The sequence below is a fragment of the Pelecanus crispus genome, chromosome 1, assembly GCF_030463565.1.
Source record: "Pelecanus crispus isolate bPelCri1 chromosome 1, bPelCri1.pri, whole genome shotgun sequence".
In the NCBI taxonomy this organism is placed as follows: domain Eukaryota; kingdom Metazoa; phylum Chordata; class Aves; order Pelecaniformes; family Pelecanidae; genus Pelecanus; species Pelecanus crispus.
Genome location: NC_134643.1, coordinates 205,281,349 through 205,299,850, shown reverse-complemented (window position 1 = coordinate 205,299,850; position 18,502 = coordinate 205,281,349). Strand labels below are relative to the sequence as shown.

Here is an 18,502-nt window from a genome sequence, read left to right as displayed (position 1 = left end):
AAAAGATGCATACAAATTGTCCTGTTATCTGAGCTGTGCCTCAGAAAGCCAGAAATTCATCTGCTGGAGATGCTGTGGCTCTGCTTCAGAAAATGAGTCTGCACAATGAGACTGAAACCCAGGTACACTCAGAGGATATTTACTAAGTTTACTTGCCTGTCAAGAGCAGTAAGAGGGAATTAAGGTTTATCAGGAGGAGATAATAATGGATGCTTGTGCAGCCCTGACAGACAGTGCTACTACAGAAAATCACATTGATGCAGTTAAAATCTTCACTTAGAAAGAATTACTTCTACCCAACACCACTAACTTAAGATATACAAGCCTGACTTAGCAATTCATAATTGAATCTAAACCTATAGAGAGCAGATAAAATTCAAATAATCAAAATACTTTGTTTTCTCTGCCAGCCATATATGTTCCTAGCCAAACAACAGCTGAAAATAAAAGCTGGTCTCTCTTACTATATTTCAATGTCTAGCTCTGAAATTAAATGAAAGGAAGGAATGTACTCTCTTCACGTAAAAAAAAAAAAAAAAAAAAATTACTTTGAAGACATTTATTTTATCTGGACTACAAATTAAACTGGAAACATATCTTAAGTTTGAAAGAAAGACCATCAAAGGACAGCAAGCCGAATTATAGACATTAATTACTCAATGGAGTGCTAATGTTCTTCTAATGTAATTTTCCACTAAGTTTTACTGAAATTAAAAACTGTATTACAGTTCTTGACTAGACACTCTAATTCTACTTTCAATAAATGTAAAGAACATAGACTTTCTAACAATTCAGAAGTTCACAGTACATTTTGCTGGGATAAAGTTCCAGACCAAAACTTGCTGTCCCTCTTCATAGGAGGTTATGCTCATTACGAGATGTTACAATCTTTTGAAGGTAACAGCTAAATAAAAAATATTTTAAATGGAAGAAAAAACACAGGCTAACTTTCAAAGCAGGGAACTGTTCCGTTCACTGGATAACTAATATCTGTGGAGGAACAGTGTAAAACAACACTTATAAAAATGCTAAGAAGTCAGACATCATACTCTGAAGACATCTTGCTTCCACTTCTCTGGCTTTGCGAGGCCAGCAGAGGCACTACAGTTTCATTGAGTAAAGAGCTAAAGCATGGATCTCCTAATACCCTTCTCAGAGAATGAAAGTCACATTTTTGCTAAGGAGAAAAGTATGTTTCCTGAGAAGCAGAAAGCAGAGAAAGGATTTCAGTATTCTGACCAAAGTGTCAAACAGTGATTCGGGCCATGCTCCGGCTGGGAATTCAGCTCCAAACAGCCCAGGAAATCCCGTAACTATCATCTATGCAAACCGCACCTTTGGATGTCATGTGAAGTACAGAACAAATGCACCACTAGTCATGATGAAGATCAAAATTACATAGCTCAGTAGAACTCAAGGTTTTAACACTTTCAGATACCACATGAAAGGATAAGTGATGTGCCAAAGGTCACAGCAATACAGTGAGAAAACTCACTTCCAAGCCCTACTTCACACTGACTTGCCCTCAGATGCTGACACTGACAGTATACAAGCACCAACATGCACTAGTGTATTGTTGCCTTTTACAAAGAATCCTTTGCAAAGCTAGAATAAACCCTCTTTCCAATGTATTGTTTCCAGTGCCCTCCTTAATAAGAAAATAAAAGAAAAAGTAATCAAGTTCAGCATGACAAGACTACACCTGTACAAAAATGGGTACATTAATAAAATGTTGATTTTTAGCTGAAAATTTCCAACACCCTACTCTCTGGATAAAGTGGCTGAGAGAAAGAAAACCCTTTCAACATAACAATAGAACTATAAGCATGTGAGTGTGCAAGGGCAAGGGGCAGGGAAAGGTAGGGGCATTAACATGTTATCAAAGAAAAGGCGTAGCTTATACAGTCAGTATGTTTCTACTCACTGTATTAGGTACATATGGCAATCCGTAAAATTTCTCCTGTGTTTCCTTTAAAATTTCTGTGGTTGACTTTTTTAGAGGATGTTTCCCATGGTAGATTTGGTCCAAGGCAGCATAAAATACCTGAAGACATAAAATACATATTTGTCTTTGGCGCATGGCATTGGCATTTGACAACCAAACAACACAAGTAGGAAAAAATGGGAGAGAGTGAATAGGGAGAGGGAAGAGTTTAAATAGATATGGTTTTGTAAATCTTCTATTCTTAGTATAACATACAAGTAGAGAAACAGGTTTTTGGAGTACACCAACCACCACCACTGTGACCTATCATAAATCTGCGTTTAGGTCACTGAGGACACTGGCAGTACTAAATTGCCTGCATTTTTAAATAAAATTAAAACCTGTCCCTAAAGCCATCCAGCAATTCCCCTTTTCAAAAAAGACTATTTTTAACTAGATTTAATAAAAAGACTTAAAGTTATTTGACTGGACACAGCAAGATAAGCTATTCCAAGACGTGTGCATGCAGCCATGAGAACAGATCACACCTGCAGGGGCAAGTTATGGCCCAAGCAGTGAACACAGGCAGCTGCACATGGAGCGGCTGATGCCCCTGAGTTTCTGCTAGAGCATCGAACAGTATAGTACTAAGGCAGACGCTTCCTTTATTTTAGCTCTCACAAACAGAGTAATAAATTGCTGCAGTGTAAACTTAGCCTGAGATCACACTGCACTGGTACATTGCCAGAGGTAAAAGCTGGTTCATGGGCAATTTTTGTGCAGAACCACATCAACTACAGCAGAACACTGGTGCATGACTATATTACTGATGTGTTTGGAGATCAGGAAAGCAGCAGCAATAAAAAGACTTCTCAAGCAAAGACAGCAAAGCAGAGTATCTGGCATTTTAACAGCAAACATGAAATAGCCATGGACAGAAGACAGTGCCAAGGCTCAGTGCGTGCCATCACTGAAAAAACTTGCAGCATTTACTTTTTTTAATATGAAGACTTCCTATTCAGTGGGAGTGCAGGAAAGACAGAAGAAGAGGACACCCACTGCTGTGCAACACAAGATATTTTTGAGAAGTTTGGTGGATCCAGATATTTAAGCCAAAGAGTTCAGGTCAGGCCATCCTGTGGTAGGCACACTTCATAGGAAAACTGATGGTAGGGAGCCTCAGAAAGCTTTTGTGCAGGGGGTGAAGCAAATAATTTGGCTAGAGATGCAGGCCCAGTCACGCTCCCAGGGACACTGCATACATTCCCAATGAGATAAACACACTGTTTTAGGAATTATAACCACAAAAAGCAGAAATTTTACGGAGAAAAGGCTGTTTGGAGGCATTCTCCATCCATGGAGAAAGGAGGTTTTATATGATCTGAGTAACACAACCCCCTCAACCTGTGAAAAGATTCTTTATTATGAAATTTGGGTACAAACCCATTCTGAACCTTTTAATAATTTATCAGAATTCAGCATTTATTTTATTTGGGCTGGATACAACACATACTTTCACCAAAATTGTGACTGTTTCTAAAGGACCATATTCCTTCTGTTTGAATAAGCTGTCTTTTAACATACAGAATCCTTTGACAATGTTTGTTGACAAATGATAAATGTGAAAATTGATTTTTTTCAAGAAAAACTGAGGGTTATAAGGAGAGAGGTGAAGAAGCCATGACTTGCAGGAGCTACTCCTGAATTTCCTGCTTGCTTCCTACATGGCTAATGAGAAGAAAAGAGGTCAGTAAGACCTAAACTTGCACAATCAGCCATTAACGACATTACAAGTTTTGTGTCCCAGATAGCAACATGGAACAAGACATGCAAGCACTTAACATCCCCCATCTACAAACCCAGAGTAGGCAGCAAATATCTGCTCAGAGGATAACTCCATGAAGACACTGCACCAAATGGCAAACAGTAACGAGTACTTCATTTTAAAAAAAAAAAAAAAAAAACTTTGCAAGGGTATTTTAAATTTTCCATCATTATATTGGTAACAAGAAAAACTAAAAATCTAAAGAAAAACCTATACTAGATTGTAAACTAAAATATTTTTTACTCTTAGAAGAGAAAGAGGCTTTGCAATGCCTTTGCTTGTACTTTTCATCCTCAGAGCTGGTCTCTAGAATCCCAGTTCATTTTTTAACAAAGTTTAACAAAAGCTACAGCATTTATGGTAGCAAGGGTGACTGAGAACATGACCAACAGTAAGTCCCATGAAAATTACCTAATGCAACAGTCCTAGAAAACTCACTTTCTCCTGTCACCGTAGGCCTTTGTGACTCTGCAGGAGTCATTTCACACTGACTTCCCTCTCCTCTCCAAGAAACCCAAACCAAATATGAGGAACTTCAGCATCTGACAACAGACTTTAGCATCGTGCTTCAGCCCAGCCTTGATTCTCTTTTTTCTACTTCCCAGCTTTGTTAGGACCTGTTTGCAGTTGCTCTTCAGTGTTCCTCACAAGATGGAGCAGACTGCACTGCAGTGGACCTTCTCTAAAGTAAAATCTGGAGTCAAGTAGTTTGTAGTCAGGGAGCTGGAGCAAAAACTCAACTCACAGCTAGGCAGTGGGGAAATGTCAGCTGAAGGCCAGTGAAATGGAGTGCCTAAAGAACAACGGGGTGATAGGGAAATGAGCCACTGAAGCCAGCTATAAGCTTTCCCCCGATCCTGGCACATGTAAAGCGTGGAAAGAAAGCTATGAGCCAGGCCACCTGGACAGCACAGTTAAAAAAAAAAAAAATCCATCCCTGAAAATAAACTTGGATGAACTTTATAGCCATAAGCATTCCCATCTACAAACCACAGTTCTGTGTGTTTACACAGGCCTTTGAAATGGGAAAGGGAAACACATCCCAGCACCACATGATTTTAGGTGATACTGCTGAGGAGCATGCTAACACTTAACACTAAGCAGTAGCTAAAAGATGATTTCTAATTTCAGCAAAACACATTTCCCAAAAGACCTAAAAATATAAAAAGGCCATCAAATAGTTATCTGTCTTCATACTGTCTCTGTATTTTGCACTGACACTGGTATTTATTAGTTTCACTTGATTCCAGTTCTTTCTAGCTCCTTCTCTGCTTAATCGCATTAATATGTAAACAGTTATGCATTTTCCAGTGAAGTTACTACTGACTGAAAGACTCTGGGACTCAATCTGCATGGCAAAAGCCTTATGAGCAGATACATGGATTCTCCTATCTTTCCTCTTGAGCAACTGATTACATGAGCTGGAAGAAAATGCAGAGGTATTATAGTTATGATGAAAACCCAGCATAATTTCTTATTTTCACATGCCAATAGACTTATTTTCTGAGCAGACCACAGAAGAACCCTTAGGCATTTTCCCCACTGCTGGAAAATTTGTAAGCATTTCTCTTTCTTTTAAAGGTCAAATATGGCTTAAATAGCATCTAGTCGTCAGTGTAGAATATAATCTTTGCAAAGTCTGAAGGAAAGGTCTTAGAGTCATCATTCACGTTTTTTTCAGGTATATATATTAGTAGTACCTATATACTTTGGCATCTACAGATTGAAATACATGTTTTTCTTCAATGAACTATTATACTTTTAAATCTGCATGAGTAACAATACACACTTCTATGCAGGAATGCATGAACTTTTTATTTGCCATGCAGCCAACTTCTCTGGGACATTCTTCTGAATTAATAAACAGAATGGCTCTGCCAGCCTGCCTCTTTGAATTGAGTGTATACTTCTGTGGGTATTACATTTGGAATCTTCAAAAACATGGTGCTGAAAGTAGGAAATCAATATTATTCATTGTGGTCATTTGGCACGGGTTGAGACTGGTTGAACATTAGTTACACAAGAGTAATTTGAGGGCAAGCAGCCTGCTTAATCACTGCATCATGGCCAGCACCAGTCAATCATTAGGCACCCACAGGAATTTGAGCCCACCAGAAGTGGGTGTTCTCTCCCCAGTTCTAAAGCCATGGTGTCTGGAGTCACTCTGGGACAGACCCTACAGTGACCCCAGGAGCAGCTGAGGGCCAACAGCGGCAGGAGGATTGCACAGCCCACCCCATGGGACCAATGCAATGACCCCTCCTTGACTTACATCTGGAGCACACCAACTCCCCTGCCACAGGACAGGGAGGCCATGTCACCTGTTAATATATCTGTCACTTAAAGTGTTCTTGGTATCCAAGCCCATTTAGCCTCCACACGGTCAATTTGGTCTCAAACCTTGACAAGATTATAGCAAATACATATTAAAAGTTGAAAGGAAACCTGTCAGATCTATATATAGCTGTTATAGACACACCAGGAAAGAATGGGTGCATGTGACAGCACTTGACCATCACTGTGGTGGTTACTAGTCTGTACGCCGGCAAATTAATTCTGTGTTGGTGGACTTCATGAATAGAGGTCCACCACTAAGCATTCTCAATATAAGTTTTATTTCAATCCAGAATTGTTTTTTTCCCCAAAACACTCCTATATTAATTAATTATATTCTTGCCCACATTCTTTCCGGATTCTCAGCTGTCTCCATATGACAACTTTTCAGAGCCAGAGTGTGCATTTCAAAATCAGACCTGCAGAGAGGGTGCAGTTATTTTCACGTCACAGAGGTATAGCCACAGGTAGCACCCTCCTTGTTCACACCTGCACACCCAACACTGGCCACTGACAGCCAGTGCTGCACTGAAAGCATAATTCAAAAATCCATTAAGTTTAACCAATGGAAAATACATGTATGCACTGAAAACAGTGTTAAGTCTGGTTTTGATTAGTGTAACTGACACGTATACATTTACAGGTCCACACTCCAGTATTCTGATTAGTTTTAACTCACGATAAATAACCGCACAGAGCAAACTGCAAATATTTAACTAAGTTTTTCTTCTAAATCAACTTCAGTTAACCAGCACAACTCATGTTTGTAGACAGGGTTGCAATCATTTGGGCACTTTTCAAAGTGAAGAATTACAAAGATATGATCTCTAAATTTGTTTCTTTCCACATCTCAAAAATAATAACTACCCTTTATTAAGGTACTAGCAGAATTACCTCACCTAAACACTAGGTCAACTGTAAAAAGAAAAATTATATGCTTCCGGCTTAAGGCAAAACAAAGAAGAAAACGAAATCACAAAAATCACGCAGCAGAAGCCTGTAGCATACTAAATGCAGCCAAACTCTCACTGTAAAAAAACTTGACTGGATGCTGATGCTACTGTTCACGTTTGAGAGCTGCTGTTGCAGGACTGAAAAAACCTAAATACCCATTTTCAATAGAAGCCTAATTTCCTTTACTTCCTTTGAAGAAAAGCAACACTGAGAGTTTGTTTGTGGGAATGACTGATCAATCACATCCACCCACAGCAAATAAAGGTTTATGAATTTAATTACTGGTCCTAACACTGTGAGAGAGAAGCCTTACAGCCTTATAGGTCAGCCACCAATTTTGAGAGCAGTAACAAGTTGCCACACTTTCATAGTGGAGCTGCAGAAATCAAGGAGCTCAAATCACATTCTAGTAAATAAATGAGCTGGTTTGATTTTATTAAGGTGGCTTCTGTCTCTCAGTCCTGCTACATTTTAATGATCCAAAGGTATGTAATACCTCCTCTACTGCATGTTCTCCTTAAATGATTCCGTTAATTTAAGAACTCAAACCACATTTGGGAATTCTGATAATCGAACATTTTCAAAAGCTGTGGTTTTCACAACATTTTCCTACAGATGTAGATATTTAGCTTTAAACAGACAGCACAGAATACGTTCACAAAAACAAATATGAAAATTAATATCAAAATTAATTAATTTTCACTAATTTCCATGTAGTTAGATAATGTGTCTACATTAAAATAGAAATTTGGTAATTTCCTTTTTAGAATTAGAAAGAAAACATTAGAAAGAAAGAAAATGGTAAATTTCCTTTTTAGAATTAGAAAGAATTACAATATGTTCTGTAAGTTCTAGATAGAGACTAGAATGCAAAGAACATACCTGGAGTTGCATATCAGCTGCAGCACACATCTTTTTGGACTCACATAGTCTTGACACCATGTTTTTTGGCAGTGGCTTGAATAAATAAAAAAAAGTCAGAACATACTTAGAATTGTTGGGTATTTGTAAATAGTATCCTTACTACTAGAAAAGGCTGAAGATGCAAAAAGAGAAAAAAAAAGACTCCGGGTGGTAATAAAGACATATTTGAAGTGCTTTGCATTGAGGAAGGAAATCTCATTTGCTAAACAAAGCATTAAATGGCCAATTAAGATATTGACAGTAATTTACATAGCAATCAAGGAATCACTGTGTCGCAGTCTTTGTTTTTCTATAAATTGATCCTACGTTCCTTTATATGCCTGTTAAAAATATTTTTTACTATCTTTAAAGATAAAGAACAGATGGGGCAATTGAAGTCCTCCCAGGTCATCCCAACTAATCTTCAAAAGCAGATATTATAATAAATTCTCCTGTTAGTCTTTGAGCATTGCTTACTTAGATTTACACGGAGGCCCACATAACTCCCATTGAGCTGGTGTGGTTTTTGTAACTTCAACTGGGACAGCACCAGGCCTTCTACCCTAACCCACATAAAAACATTTGGTCATCCTGATCAGTAAATATCTACCCTTTGAAATTTTTAACAAAGTCGAATTTATTGCACTGAAAAGGGAAAGGCTGAAAGTCAGAGACATTTTTCAAGTCATTAAGCAAACTTTTTGACTTTCCATCCAGATGTCCTCAAGTACATCCAAAGACTTTTTAAAACCATACTTTTAAGAGTATCTGTGTATGAATGCTTGACACTTACACTTCTTCCGCTGCTTCCTGAAGCTTTTGAATAGACGTTTTTCCTAGTAAGCATATTCTTTTTTTTTTGCTAGCAGTTTTATTAACTGAACATATTAAATACAGTTAAAATAAGTGGGTTCTTGCTAAAATATTAAGCAAGTTACTACAAGTTGTACAATGTAATACAGGTGTTTGGTATCACACTGAACTCTAAAAGCATCCCTACACTTTTACAGTGTGTTGAAGTGTTTAAGAAATAATACATGAAAGTCTACAGATCCTGATGACAGATCTGTATGTTTAGATTCTGTGCAAATGATATGACTTCCAGACAAACAATGTTAATGTTCATAGAATAAAAACCCAACTCCAGAGAAGTTACTCATAAGTGAAGAAAATGTTATCAATTAACTATGTAGAATCTGGAAGTTAAAGCAGACAAGAAAAACTCAATTTGCACAGCTGTTTAATGCAGTAGCTTGCCAAGGCTTGTAACCTCTTCTCCAAGACAAATGTTAGTGAGTCAAGAATGAGACAGAACTGCACCCACTATTTGGCCTGTCATAAACGTGCACAGCTGTTATATTTCAACACAGAAAAATGAACCAATGAACATGAAGTCTGTCCTACAGTATATCCTTGTTAGGCCAGTATTTACCCTTCCCAAATACAAAAATTCTGTTTCAAATTACATGATGATTTTGGACTACTAAAGTAAGAGTAAATGGGCAGTTATCCACAGTAATAAAGATGTTAGTAGCTGACTACCTTGAGGTTCCATACTGGATTTAGTATTGTTCAAAATACTACTTAATTATGTAGAGAAGTTATTAAGGCAAGAAGCAAAGTAGAAAAAAATTACAAATGGTAAAAAGTATTTTGGTTGGACAATATTTCTCCTGTCTCTATGATCATCTCTTGTCTCATCCTCTTGTACAGAGTGAGGCATGAACTTCAATGACTTTTCATCCTGGAACTAAAGCACATGTGGGTTTGCAATAACAGTTTTAGTTGTCATGCAAGAAACCCTTGTGTAAGGAAACCTATAGAATTTTGAACAGATTTTGTTATTAAGCACCAAACCTATCAGCAATTTTGGCAGCTTTTTGGAGGCTTTCATTTCCTAGTGAAGTAGTACAGTATGGAATTAAACAAAACTGATTTCTTCTAGGGGCACCTGTATTCTGTATACAGTAAAGTATGAGAAAACTGGATGGGAATTCTTCAATTGTAATTTGTCAGTGTTAAAAAAGCCGAAAATCCAAAAGCTTGGCAACAGCAAATATGTATATTTTACACAGTTACAATTTAAGAGTGTTAAAGCCAAGCGCACTCCTACCAGTAAAGTCAAACCAGCTCTTTCAACATAATGGATTTCCAATTTTATATTTTGACTATATTAAATGATGGTAAGAGGAAGTTAAGTGCACAGACTTTCAACTAGTACACAAAATAAATAGAACAAAAGGCACTAAGACTTTTCTAATTGGCATTTTGGTAAACCACAGTCCCACAGATCCTCAACTGAATTGGGAAACCCAAGTTTGAGGTTCACTGGGACACAGAGCAGCAATGTTTGGCAATGCAGACGGACTTTGTATGCTCACTGGGCAAGTTGGTCACATCCAGCCATGCTCAAGCAACAACTGAGGCAGGTCTAATTTTCAGTTCAGAGCTAAGCATTTCTTACAGGCTCTCCACCCAAGAGAGTCTTGCCTTCTTTTGACTGTACTGCAAGTACCTCAAGCCAGAGAAGACTGTTGAAAAGGCAGCCTTTGCATTCACCCATTTCTTCCTTACATCCTGCTACAAGCATCTATGCTATTCTAAACCAAACTCCTGAGAGGAGACACAGAATGATCATTAATAATGTACTAAAATCTCTTTGCACACAAGATGGCTTAGCAGAACCTTCTAAAGACCAAGTAACATGCAGGTAACACCAAAAGCCTCCAAGAAAATCTTTCTATCTTTTTTGCAGCCATATGAATATCAAACAAACAATGTAGATCTACTCTGCTCTGAAACTCTACTGTTTGAACAGATTAAAATCAACAGGAATTTACCAATCACTCTTATGACAATGCCTATTGACAAAAAAGCACAGGAGAAAGACATCTATGTTCTGTTGTTTAAATCTATCAGTGCTACTGATCCGGCTCAAAGATTGTGTTGTGATCATAATTCACAAGCCAAGTGAATTTGGCCCCAGAAAAACATCGCCAAAATTAGATTAAATTGAAAGAACAATTAAAAGGAGGTCACTTATTTTTCCCAAAACACCTTTGGGATTTTAAAATTTAAGATTTCAGGGAAGTACAGTTAGAATCCAGAGGGTTTTTCAAAGATCACCAGTCTTCTCCGAAGTTTGGTGAGCATCAGGCATGCGGATATGCTGAGGTCTTGAATGTAGTGATGAAGATGTACTGTTTCAGGCAATAGAAACTATTAATCCTTGCTCCATTACAATTTCATACAGCCCCTTAAGAAGCAACTGAGTTAAGAAAAAAAAAATGCATAAGCAGGATTATTTTACTTATCCTGAAAGATGAGCTCTCTGATAAAACCAGAATCAAACTGTCATCCTCCTTCTAAAAGACTTCACAGAGCTTTGGCTAAAATGATTTTAATTGAATAACCATTCCATTTTTTAAATTTAAAATACTACATGCTTTACTTTGGGTTCCACTTTTCCATCCTTCTATATTAAATAACTTTAAGATCTTAATTTTTCACCATGTTTGCCATGGTGGCTAAAAGAACAGAATTCCCTGTGTCCCAAAGCATGCTTAACTCCTTACTGCTGCGTAGTACTGGTGACACATTACGACTGTTTACTATCTCTGGGCTTATTCTTGTAATCATGCTAATACAATACTGCCTTTGTAATTCCACCTCTGTGAAAAATTAAGTCAGTTCAAATTTGAACAGCTGAAATACTGGCCTTTATTCAAGAGCCTCCAAAGACACACAACCTTAAAATGATTTAGCTCAACAGACCTACCACATATCTGTGCACTTAACAAAGAAATTAAACAAACACACAGTGATACAGAATTGTACGCATGCACCAGATTGTCTGCTTAAGCACTATTACGACCTCATAGAATCATAGAATCGTTTAGGTTGGAAAAGACCTTTAAGATCATCCAGTCCAACCATCAACCCACACTACCAAGTCTACTCTAAGCCAATCAAGGGTAGACTAGACTAAACCATGTCCCGAAGTACCACATCTACCCGTTTTTTGAACACCTCCAGGGATGGTGACTCCACCACCTCTCTGGGCAGCCTGTTCCAATGCTTGACCACCCTTTCCGTAAAGAAATTTTTCCTAATTTCCAACCTAAACCTCCCCCGATGCAGCTTGAGCCCATTTCCTCCCGTACTATCACTAACTACTTGGGAGAAGAGACCAACACACACCTCACTACAACCTCCTTTCAGGTAGTTGTAGAGAGCGATAAGGTCTCCCCTCAGACTCCTCTTCTCCAGGCTAAACAACCCCAGTTCCCTCAGCCGCTCCTCGTAAGGCCTGTGCTCCATACCCTTCACCAGCCTTGTTGCCTGTCTCTGAACACGCTCCAGCACCTCAATGTCTTTCTTGTAGTGAGGGGCCCAAAACTGGACACAGTATTCCAGGTGCAGCCTCACCAGCGCCAAGTACAGGGGAACAATCACCTCCCTGCTCCTGCTGGCCACACTATTCCTGATACAAGCCAGGATGCTGTTGGCCTTCTTGGCCACCTGGGCACACTGCTGGCTCATGTTCAGCCGGCTGTCTGCCAATACCCCCAGGTCCTTTTCAGCCAGGCAGCTTTCCAGCCACTCTTCCCCAAGCCTATAGCGTTGCATGGGGTTGTTGTGACCCAAGTGCAGGACCCAGCACTTGGCCTTGTTAAACCTCATCCAGTTGGCCTCGGCCTATCGGTCCAGCCTGTCCAGGTCCCTCTGCAGGGCCATCCTACCCTCCAGCAGATCGATGCTCCCACCCACCTTGGTGTCATCTGCAAATTTACTGAGGGTGCACTCAATCCCCTCATCCAGATCATTGATAAAGATATTAAACAAGGCTGGCCCCAAAACGGAGCCCTGGGGAACACCGCTGGTGACCGGCTGCCAACTGGACTTAACTCCATTCACCACTACTCTCTGGGCTTGGCCACCCAACCAGTTTTTTACCCAGCGAAGACTATGCCCATCCAAGCATAATGCATTCTCATCTTTGAAAGCCTGCCCACCAATTATTTTTTCTGCAATGCTGCTAAAAACCAGTTTTCAACAGTTCGTATGTTTTAATAATCAAAACAACACCTCTTTCCCCTCCTCTTCCCATAAGCATAAGCACTGGTCCTCAGCGAGGACCACAGCTCAGGACCAATCCTTCTACAATTGGCTTTTATGGCAAAGGCAATCAGAAGCTGAGACTACCAAGTTTTTCTGACATAATTATGTTCAGGAAGAGTGTTAAAAAAGACACACCACCTAATACTTATATGCAAAAGCTATAGCATAGATGCAGCGATGCAAGAATGCTTTTTATCTGCACTGCGTCCTCAAGAAGCTAGCTCAGTAAAAAACCCTCCTGTCAACATCTAGCAGAGCTATGTTGGTGTAGTTTTTGCAGGAAAGATCCTTCTTGCACAGAAAAGCTCAGTCTCTTTATTCATAAAAATAATGTTAATGGAAGTTCTCATATGGAACAACATTTGGATGAAATAGTTTTACAAATTTCACATTTTAGCTGTTTCATCTACCTTCTTTACTTCCCCTTGAAAAGGGGGTAAAGTGGATTCATTTTTCTTTCAAATAACTAAAAAACTGGATACGAAAATGTTGACTCAGATTTCCATTTGCATAGCAAAAAATTAGTCAGAGAACAAAGACAGAAAATGTAAGCCCCAAAAGGATTTTTGTGAAGTTGTAAACGTAAGAGAGCTGGGATTTTCTATTCAAAGTACTTTGTAACATATACACAACAGATAGAAGTAATTCCTGTAACAGTCACTGAATTTCAAGAACAGCAAAGATGACTTTAATCTATTGGTATTTAAATGGCAGATACAGAAATCTGATATCAGATTCTTAAAATTAGCTTAGATGAACCAACATAAGCAAAAGCAGATTTCTGTAAGTTGGATAATGGCTTAAAAATACATTCTAAATTTTCAAATGAGCAATTAAAAGGAAGCAGTCTAAAACCCTCAAGAGCCACACAGCAGTTTCAGGCTCTTTCTCTCATCTTCCAGCATAATCAGCTCTTGCCCCCTTCAAAACTGAATTTCTACATTAAACCTCTCTCAATTGCTCTCTGAAAGGGCAAGATTTCACCACCAATAAACAGAAGTAGTTTTTGGAAATGCCAAATGGGACACAGTGCCTGGTTCCTAGCTTTTGCACTGCAACTAAACATGGTTTAGATTTGTTAAGCCATTTTGAAAATACAAAGCCATAAATAACGTTCCACAAATCTCTTTCAGATGTTTTAGTCAAGCTTATTGTCTGAACTCATATGCAATCAGATTAACTCCAAAATGTTTAAACACTACACAAACTTTATAGGGAACACTAGAAAGCAGTATTTCAGTATGTGGATTCAAACATACAAATGATGAACACTTGTGAACTGAGTACTTTTAACTCCCAGGTTTCAAGGGGACTTTTCTAGTGCTCTGCAGAACTGACTGCTCTGTAAAAAAAAAAAAAAAAAAAAAAACCAACCCCAAACCAAAAAACCAACAAACAGATTTACAGAGCAAACTTCTCAGACAGTATCTATTAAAATAGAAGTTATGCAACCTATTTTTCTAACTGTTACAGTGGAGGCAGACATAATTCCACTGTCATACTGAAATATACTGAATGCTTAGTATTGGATAAAAAGCTTCAATAAAGTGTACCACTACACATTTAAGAGGCTTTCTTGGTTTTGCATTGATGGGTAGTCTATTCTTCAACCACTACACTTGCGTACACTGAAACCTGCCTCAGTCAAAAGCAATGGAAAAAGATCTTTGGTTATTGTTTACTGATTTGTATTTTTGAAATGGCTGTACACATATAAACCATGTTATGCTGCCATGCACTACAGCAACCACTGAAAGTGACCTTGTTCCAAAGAGCAGTTTTCTAAGATTCCCACAGAAAGCAAAGCCTTGCACTAGACTGGTATAGAACAGCTTTATGTAAAAAAAGATCAGAGTTTTAATGCAGAGATTCGTGACTGCCAGGATCTAACCAATCCTAATCTTAATCTAATTCCAAATAAAGCAGTATTCTTTTCATCACAAAATATTTTAATCACTACCCGACACTGTGCTAAAATTGGAGTTTTTAAACACTGCAGATCATTTTCATTTATTTCCATGACTTGGTACCTGAGCTTTATTTTAAGATAGACTTTAGACAGTATGATGATGAATGACTGTTTTTGTCAAAACTTATCTGTAATTGAATTAAAACATTCCACATAACTTGATTCACACAGAAGGTGTTCACCTACTACACCTACTAGTTTGCGTACTGTAGAAACTACACAATTTTTGTAGGACAAAAATGTTGAAAGTTTTAAATATGTAACCGGAACCTTGGATATAAGGATCTGTTACTCTTTTATAGATTACATTTATCTTTTCTGCAATGATAATATTAACATTTTTTCTGAATAATTAAAATTATTAAAGTAATTTCTATCCATTGTTTACTTCTACTTTAAACATTATTAACAAATAACATGTGAAAATGTGATTCTTTTCCTGAATACATTTATCCCTATTTTCAATATTTTACATATTAATTTGCCCTACCTGTCCTGTTTTATAATGCCTTGCAAACTGGTTAACCACTCGGTAGTCATTTGCAAAGTACTCCATCAGAATTGAGGGAACTTCAGCGAAATCAGTAGGACATCTGGTTCCTAGAGGTAGAATAATTGTACACGTTAGCATTTGCTACCTTCATTAACACAAATAGTTAACTCTTCCCAAAACGTTTTGCAACTTTCAGTTTGGACTTTTGGTGAACTTCAATGTTCTTTTGTTTATTAAGTCAATATTTTATTTCCATTGCATGATTGTACATATTGCCAGAAAAGCTTCATTATAATCCTACACATTTTACTATAAATCACAAAGTAAAACAAAATATTTGAACAGCTGGGTGAGGCACCTTATAAAGCCCTGCATCACACCCTTTTTAAACCAAACCAGACTGCAGCCAAACTGGCCCTACATGAAACACCAAATCTATTTAAACGTCCTAAACCTAAATCAAACTACAATGTAAATAAAACTCTGCCTTAATCCCATTCACAGTTACAATTTTTAGCTTCCATCTGTTTGCTGAGCTTACTTGTGCTTTATAGTAACCTTGCCTTACAATACCAAGTCATTCATCCAAGGAACACTCTTGCAGATTGAAAGCATGTTCTCAGTAAGTGCAATGAGGTAATATCTTAGCAGTCTTTATTTTCAAAAAGCACTTTCCCAAAAGTCTTATTTACTCTATTCTTTATCAGCACCTTACACAATGGAAGTTATTAAGCGGTATAACACATGACCAAATCAAAGCTGCATTTCTAATTTCCGTATTGAAGTTAGAGGTGTACAAAGTTGTTGCTTTAACAGCGGACCCCCTGGGTCATCACCTCTATCCCTGTCTGCTAGAGACAATGTCAACTTTCAAAACTAGTTTTTGCTTCTACTATTCTTCTTGAACGCTATTTTTTAAAATCACTCCTTTGATCTTTACAAATCTTTCTCTAATTTCTAATCTGAATTTATAATCTGTTTATACTCATTGTTTTCAGACCAATACTGCTCTTTAGTATAAACAGCATTTCCCACAGTTTTTTACCTCCTAAATTGAGAGAAACTATATTCTCTCTCAGTGATCATTATCCAAAGGCAAGATAAAGTCTAAAAGACTATCCATTTCTCTTCTCTGCACCTGTTTCAGTTTGAATTCTCCTTCAGAGACACAAAACCATGCCCAAGCATTGTATGAGGTTTCATTGCATGAGTATTTCTTAATCATTCTAATACTTACTGCTGTTAGGTACACCTCTGATGTAATTTCAAATCACATTCGCCCCTTTCACAAACACATTAGCTATTTGTAGTTCTGCATTAACACATAAAACTGTTCTTCTGTTCCTCTAGCACTGTTGAAATATCCATTTGATAGCATAAATTCTCTTTGTACTCTTTAAATGCGCAATCTGCATGGTGTAGTTCTGAATTGCATTTTAGTTCTAACACTGCAGTATCCAGTCATTCAGTTCTTATACAATGCCCCAAATCCCTCTCCTGTGCCATCACATTTCATTAGTAGAGTCTTTTTTTTTTTGTTTTTTGGAAATAATTTTTAAAAAGCCTAAAACAAGGCAGGTCCCAAGACAAATGCCTGCAGAACTACACTGATGTTCCCCTAGCCACTTATGCTTTCTCAGTGCTCCTTAATAAAGTGACAGAATTCTTTTAATAACCATTAAAAAGACTCCTGAAAAATTACAGTATCTGACAGTCAGAAAGGTAAAAGGTTGGGCAGTTATCTGGGATAAGTTAGTCCTGTAAAACAAATGTAGGTATTCTCTACTGCATGATAAACTAAAAGGAATAGAAGCTAGGTTTTAAACAAATCTTATACACACACATATGCATTAAACAACAAATAAATGCATATAGTAAAATGACAGACTAATTTAAAAAGAAACAACATCTTAAGTCAAAAACATACAGTATGATCCAAGTTTTGGGCCCATTAGCAGCAGAATGGGTTCCTGAATATCTGGGAATGTTAATCAGAAAAGGGGGGTGGGGAAGAGTAGGAAAGATGTCAAATACTCAGTGATCTCAACTAGAATGTCCAATTTTTTGTTCTCACAATAGCCTGTAGTCATCCTGTTCCCGCACTTTGCCACCCTAGTGTCTCATGAGAGCAGATGGCCCCTAACAGACATCCCTAGGACGAGCCATTTGATTGTCCCACATTCCAAACCCTAAAAAAAAAAAAAAAAAAAAAAGTTCTCTGCAGAAACAACATGACTGACCTCCGACTCTGCTTTTGCAATGCTAGATCTGGAGTGAAATCCCCTGCGACGCAGGACTGCCTGGAGCTAAGGCAACACTGAAACGATACACAGGGGCTCATGGAAAGTTTGAGCCTCAAAATTAGCTATTTCCTGCCCCTTCAAAGACTTTCTGACACGTAGACAAGTATGATTCACCACCACAACAGGAGAAGCCCACTAAAGCAGTTACTTTGGCCATATAAGTACCCCTCGACATCAAGAAGAGAGAGGCCATATGAGTGGAAGGGATGATGGAGAGCAGTTAACCATCCCAAGGAGTATACAGAGCTTACACTGAAAGAGCATATACAGTCTTCATTTGTTTTATCAATGTCCAGTAGTGACATACTTACAAACAGCTCAGTCAATTTTAAGTAGAAGACTTAAGAAATAATATTTTTTCACTGGGTGCAAAGTATCTGTTGATAACACGTAACTCTACCATGGACTCCCCTTTGTATCATTAGCATAATACAAAAATGGTGAAACATAAAAAAAAAAATCCTTTAGACACAGGAGCTACAATTTCATCTGTTAGGATGTGGGGTTTTTTTAATAAGTAGAAGTCTACTGCAAATTGTATTTCCCACACACTGTTATAGAAGAGGATATACCAAGCTGTCCGCAGATCAGAAAAGTAGCATGTCAAGCAGCTTTAGCCAGAACATGTCTTTGCTCTACTGTGAGCTGTCAGCCAATACACTCATTGCCACTGCCT

The 18,502-nt window shown here is 38.0% G+C and overlaps 1 protein-coding gene across 1 annotated transcript in view; it reads right to left on the bottom strand.

Annotated features, from left to right (window-relative positions):
* The window catches only part of MIPEP (mitochondrial intermediate peptidase), an 85,238-nt gene that overhangs the window by 27,309 nt on the left and 39,427 nt on the right, over window positions 1-18,502 (bottom strand). Inside the window, exons 14-16 of the mRNA XM_075714177.1 lie at window positions 15,521-15,630; window positions 7,920-7,994; window positions 1,925-2,044 (exon numbers count right to left, since the gene is read on the bottom strand). Coding sequence (XP_075570292.1) covers window positions 1,925-2,044; window positions 7,920-7,994; window positions 15,521-15,630 — 305 coding nt within the window. The remainder of the gene's footprint in view (window positions 1-1,924; window positions 2,045-7,919; window positions 7,995-15,520; window positions 15,631-18,502) is intronic.